Source organism: Rhipicephalus sanguineus, chromosome 11 (genome assembly GCF_013339695.2).
Source record: "Rhipicephalus sanguineus isolate Rsan-2018 chromosome 11, BIME_Rsan_1.4, whole genome shotgun sequence".
Taxonomy (NCBI): domain Eukaryota; kingdom Metazoa; phylum Arthropoda; class Arachnida; order Ixodida; family Ixodidae; genus Rhipicephalus; species Rhipicephalus sanguineus.
In genome coordinates, this window is record NC_051186.1 from 30,004,482 (window position 1) to 30,010,481 (window position 6,000).

A 6,000-nucleotide genomic window follows, 5' to 3' on the forward strand; every position below is an offset into this window, starting at 1 on the left:
CTAGTTTGTGGCACCAAGGGTTATGTTTTTCAGCAATACCCGGTCCCACTTTTGCCGCAAACCCAGGGAAACGGCGGGCCTCGCTGCTGTCAGCGAGAAAAAAAAAGAAGAATAAAAAGACAGTTTCGTGGTCAGCTGAAATGCGCGCCTGCGGAAAAGGCGTGCTTCACTGCAACGCAGTGGTGACACGCGAGGAGCATGTCACCTGTTCCTCACAGCGTCAGCACGTCATGATACGACCATTCGCCGATTCTTTCTGGTAAAATAAAGAATTTAATAATGGCCAGTGTGACTGAATTCGCGATGTGTTCTGGCTGGAAAATGTGGTAATTGAAGTTTTCGAACAGAGTTTTCAAAGTAGGCGTTACAGGCAAGGACTCCGCCAGCAGTGCCAGTGTGCAAATTGCCGGAGCAACCGCCAATCGGAGGTTCGCATACATCGTGAATTCTGTCAGACCGTCCTTTATTTTTTTTTTTTTCTCCCAGAAAGAATTGGCAAATCATGACGCGCTGACGTTTTCATGACTGCTTTGTTGCAGTGAAGCACGTCTTCTTTTTCGCAGGCACACGTTTCAGCTGACCACGAGACCGCTTTTCTTTCTTCTTTCTTTTTTTTTTTGCACTGGCAGCAGCGAGGTTGGGGTGCTTCAGCTGTCACTCATTAGTATCGCTACATTGCATTGCCTTGTGGCTCCTAAGGGCCGTCGTTTCCGCGGATTTGCGGCGAAATCGGGATCGGGAATTGGCACATGGCACCCAAAGTTTTCGAATTAACCGTGCTGGTGCTGACCGCTTCAAATTATCTACTCAAATTTAAATGGCAAAATACGGGACTGCTGACACCCTCCCTTCCAACTAAGCGGGATTTCGAATCAACCGAGTTCGAATTTTTGAGGTTTTACTGTATTTTGCTTTTGTTTCGGACTGGCTAAGATGTGGTTTCCCGTATAAGAAGCTGTGCTATGCCCTATTGCCACCCGATGCTGCAGCTGAGGTTTTAAATAGTTGAGTGAAAAAGACAGAAATCTGGCAGGGTTGAAATGTAGGATGATAAGGAAGAAACTTAAGAAGTCAGGAACAGTGCAGCAAGCAATACAAAGCAGAATGACAAGTGTAACACTGAGAAAGAAAAATGGCACTGTAGATTAAAATATTACGTTGTAGCACAAAAAAATTTTGGAGGAGAGCCAAAGGAGACAACAAGCACATTTGCTAGTCATCATTGTCATATTCCTTGTCACTCGTCAAAAAAATTGTATGAGACAAAAACTATCACTGATTACCAACTGGCTCAATCTTGTATCTGGCTTAGCAGATTAGGAATGAATTGAGGGTAACTGGTGCTGTAGGTGCAGTTAAAAAGAAGTGATGAACAAGTAATGCATATAGAGCAGACAATCAATTAAAATAATAATGGAATTGGCATCAAAATAGAAGGAACACACACCTGGGAATGGTGGAGACCAATAACTCAAACATCCTGACTGATAGAATGGGCTGTTGTATCTGTCAATAATCTGTGTTCAGGTTCTCCATACCAGCTGTGAGCGATATTACTAGCCAACATCTTTCTATTGCTGGTATGCACTGGGCTGCGCCACATATTTTTTGGTGTGTGAGAAAGCCCTTTTATGTAAAACTCTCATGACTCGTGAGGTTTGGAATTTGCTTCCTTTCATTGCGCATTACAGTAGACTCTCGATAATTCAAACTCTGATAATTCAAACTTTCGGTTAAATCAAACAAATCTTAAATTTTTGGTTGGCCCACCATGTTTTCAATGTATTTTAAAGCTGCTTAATTCAAACTGCCTCACTGCACAAATTCAGTTGAATTCAAACTTTTTGCCTTGTCCATGTCTGGAAATATCTGTTGCCTTCGTTGCTTCTAGCTGAACATTCACGTTTTTCTGCTACTAACAGGCGCAAATAAAGCTGATTGCCTGCCTACAAAACGGCCAAACTAGCCGAACCTTGCACACCAATAATCTCGTGCTGACCGAGGGAAAAAAACTGTACGGTATGGCCTTGATCTATCGCATGCCAAACGTTTCCTAAAGTCACTTTCTCTGCAGTATGCCATGCGAGAAAGTGTCCTAAGAATTAGAAGAGGCTAGCTACTGTCGTGGGACGCAACACATTTCGTCCCATAATTACACACCCGTGCATGCCTTGTATAACAAATACCAGTATTATCGCTGAATTCTAAAAATATTACTGGCAATCATGCAGAGCAGTCTATGATGTTGCTGCGGCACTGAGAAACAATACACATCACAGTGTTAGTTGGTCTGTTGCCCTGAGTCATACTTATGAGAACTTCTGATAATTCAAACTTCTGATAATTCAAATGAAATCCTGAGGTCCCCTCAAGATTGAATTATCGAGAGTCTACTGTATTATAATGTTGGAGCCTGTGCACTGAGGAAAAAAAGGAACTTGTGAGTGGGCTAGCGTGGATATTCAATTAGTTGTGGTCTATTGTTAAAAATAAAGCCTCTATGAGAACACGATGTGCAAGTGAACTATTTTGGAGTGCATCTTGCTTGTTCTGATAAAAATTCATTAAAAAATTTTCAGAGGTGTTCAAGGAGAAAGACACAAGAAATATTGGAAGTGCAGTGTTCACAATTGATGAGGTATGTGTGCTTGCATAATTTGTACCCTTTATTATTTAGATGCATTATTTTGGAGGAGTTGAAAGCAGTTGCTTAGTATTTGAGTTTGGTTTAGGGTTCATCACTCAGGGTACAACCATTATTGTCATGTGTCTAAGTTAATGACATTGTAACTACCCCACTTTAAGCATAGTTGTTGAAGACTGGGCTTCTGTGATTTGAATCCTTCTGTCAGATACTTTTGCTTTGGAAACTACACACGTCAACTTTGAGTCAGCAGTTTGATGATGATTAGTGAAATTTGTCTCATGATAGGGAAAAACTAAGAAAAAAAACATCAAGTTACCACATTCAAAGGAAAGAAGTATGTGGTTTAGAAGTGGCTTACTTAAATACTTGACGGTTGTTGTGGTGCTTTATTGACACCAGTATTTATTATTTATATTTGGTATGAAATAATTGGAGCAGAAAATTTTCTACCTTCTAATGTTGTGAAAGGGTACAATTTGCATGAGCTTTGTGTTGTTTTAATTCCTCATTAATTATCATCTGCAAAAGCAAGCAAGTACACTGAGTTGCATGCGCATAAAAATCTTAAGCTCCTGTGACCTGAAGACAACTTGAGGACGTAATTGCTTTATAAGTTTATTATTATTACTAGCTCGTATGTTAAAAATATTCTGAAGACAGCATCCTCATGTATAATTACATAAAGTAAACATTTCGTGATCCTTGTTGTAAAAATCGTTTTTATCATCCTAAACACAAAAATAAAACTAGCATCGCATGGTAGGTTGCGATATTTGCACTAGATAATGGGTTTTTATGTGAACTAGTGATATGTGAAAGCATGTCATAAGTGGATTTTGTTCATGATGACACAAAAGCCTAGGTCAATTTTGGGGTATTTTTCTGCAAAATCTGATGGCAATGACAGGCTTAGACCACTCCCATACAGCTTTGCATGCATCTGACTCCATATTTCGGATAAACATGTCGCATAATTCTCTTTTCATTTTGAACGTGTTTACAAGCAAGTTATCCTATTGTGTACACAATTGTAGGCTATTGTAGACTCTATGTTAGACTGGGAAGGTTCAGATGCCATTTGTGTCATTTGCAATAAGTAATCTCTTTAAAAATTTATTTAGAAATTGTGCCTGCTACAAATGACAAATAGTATGTGGGAGAAACAAAGCAGTTCATTCTTGGCCTTGTTCATTCAATTGAATGTGACCTGGGATACAGCTATAATTCTCTTTTTTTATTTGACTAGTTCAGGAAAGCCAATATCAATGCCGTTTTAGCATGTTTCATCTTGAATAGGTAATTTTATAATCAATGTCTTTTCCACAGTGGCTGGAGAACACGATGTATGCGTAGAATGCCGGATGCAACTGACACGTGACTATCCTTGATACGTCTTCTTGGGGAATCCCAGCCAACAAACTGCCAACTCCGGTCACTTCCAACATCTCTTTCGGGTCTTTGCCACAACACATGCAGACTTCCTGCTTAATGCAAAGCTTTGGAAACGCGCGCACTCTGCCATGCATAGTTTCTGCAAAGTGTCGCCGCTGCTTGCATTGTGTACCGAAAGTAACGATTGTACAGCGGCTTTATTTGCGGGGGCAGATTTTTGTAGCTGTACGTGAACGCTGCTAGGTGCTGCTTTGGACAACTCACAACTAGTCATCGTCTTGCTGAGACATCCATTACAGGCCAAGCTGAAAGCTTTGCATTCTTGCTATGTGCCTGTCTTTACCCACACCTAATGTGTCGATTGTGGCGTCTGTGTTTTCCGATCGGGATGCACCTGGAACATTGTGCTCTGCTTTTTTTGCGAGATCTAAGACATTTAATCGTCCCCTTAGTATTATGCGGTTCAACTTCGTCATAATAAACCTCTTTTAACGAAATAATGCAAGTTTGCACATGCTGATAATTCCATCTCAGCATCTAGCACACGATAAAACACAAGGACAAAGTGAAATACGACGAAATGTGGCATACAGTAATGGCCGTCTTTGTCATATTTCACTCTGTCCTTGTGCTGTGCGATGCACTAAATGCTGGAATTTATTAACGAAATTCGCAATCCAGCACATTTGCTTCCATTTGTCCAGCCTTTCATCATTGCCAGGTTTCTCTTGGGGTTTTTTATTCATGAATTCGTAAAGCTTTGGCCGCAAGAAACTGTTCACGGAACTTTGACATTGTTTAACTTTTTGAATAGCAGAAACCTTGCCGTAAAGAAATTCCTTGTTTTACAAGGTTCTTGGTACGAAGTACGACCACATTATACTGAGGTACAGCTGCACTTTGCTTAATAAGTTATGTCTTTCTATCAATATTCTTTTAATACACGGCATTCAGCGAGTTTGCCGCCTTTTTTTTTTCTCGTGATACGAAGGCAGGGATTGCAACACATTTCACAGTGCGATTGGGAAATTTTTCCATCGACTCTTATTAAGGGGAATCCTCATTTTGACCATTTGTCTTCTCGCAATACATCCATGTTGGTTTGCACAAATTTCGATGGATATGTTTAAGTGTCTTGTCGCATCATATTTATAAAATACAGATGTATATGAGGTACAGACGTATTTTATGTGGATGATGCTCTTTTTTCATCCTTTTATAAGTCTTTAAATGGATATGCAATGCAAGATTATCTGTCATCCTTGTTGCTTGAAGTGAATTCAGAGCAGGGAAGCTGGCCAAAGCGGTGATATGCACAGCACTGTGTGTTGTCTATAACACAATCATTTATTATGATGCATTAAAAACCTAGTAAAGGGTGCTAGCAGTGTTTACAGTGTACTGTTAAATGTTTATGGCTAGCACCCATCTTATTCATGCCTTAAGATTGAGAAGTTAGATTTTCGAGACAGTCTAATTGGGTGCACTGAATTTTTTTTCGCTTTTTAATGCCTGTATCTTTTTTTTTATTATTATTAGCCTGCCTGTCCCTTCTTTTCTGGTGTATTGTTGTGCCTTTTGTGGCAGCCATTTCAAGTTGAAATTTTCTAGGGATTGTTTGTGATTGTTGTGCGCTTTTGGTTCTAACGTGATTGAGCGGCGCTTTATTGTTGGCCATTGTAATAAAGAATCAGATCAGGAGATACCTCCTCTACTGGCAGTGTTTGTGCATTTTATTCTTTCTTTTCTCCTTTGGTAAGATTTTGTTTAGGAATGACGAAGGTGCAAGGCTTCATGAATAGTGAATGCTCGTTAATTCCCTTGTGTCCGTGTTTGTACGCCTTACATTCTTTTATGATGCTATGCATGTGTCACCTCTTTTTTGCCCCTCGCTGGAATTTCCATTATGTAAACTACGTTGCATTAACCAGCCGAAGTATCTACCCTGGTGAAGGACGATC

At 40.0% G+C, this 6,000-nt stretch overlaps 1 protein-coding gene across 1 annotated transcript in view; it reads left to right on the top strand.

Annotated features, from left to right (window-relative positions):
- The window catches only part of LOC119374732 (calpain-A-like), a 98,414-nt gene extending 94,312 nt beyond the window's left edge, over positions 1–4,102 (top strand). The window contains 2 exon segments of the mRNA XM_037644921.2: positions 2,580–2,638; positions 3,974–4,102. Coding sequence (XP_037500849.1) covers positions 2,580–2,638; positions 3,974–4,000 — 86 coding nt within the window. The 3' untranslated portion in view covers positions 4,001–4,102.
- The last annotated feature ends 1,898 nt before the right edge of the window (positions 4,103–6,000 follow it).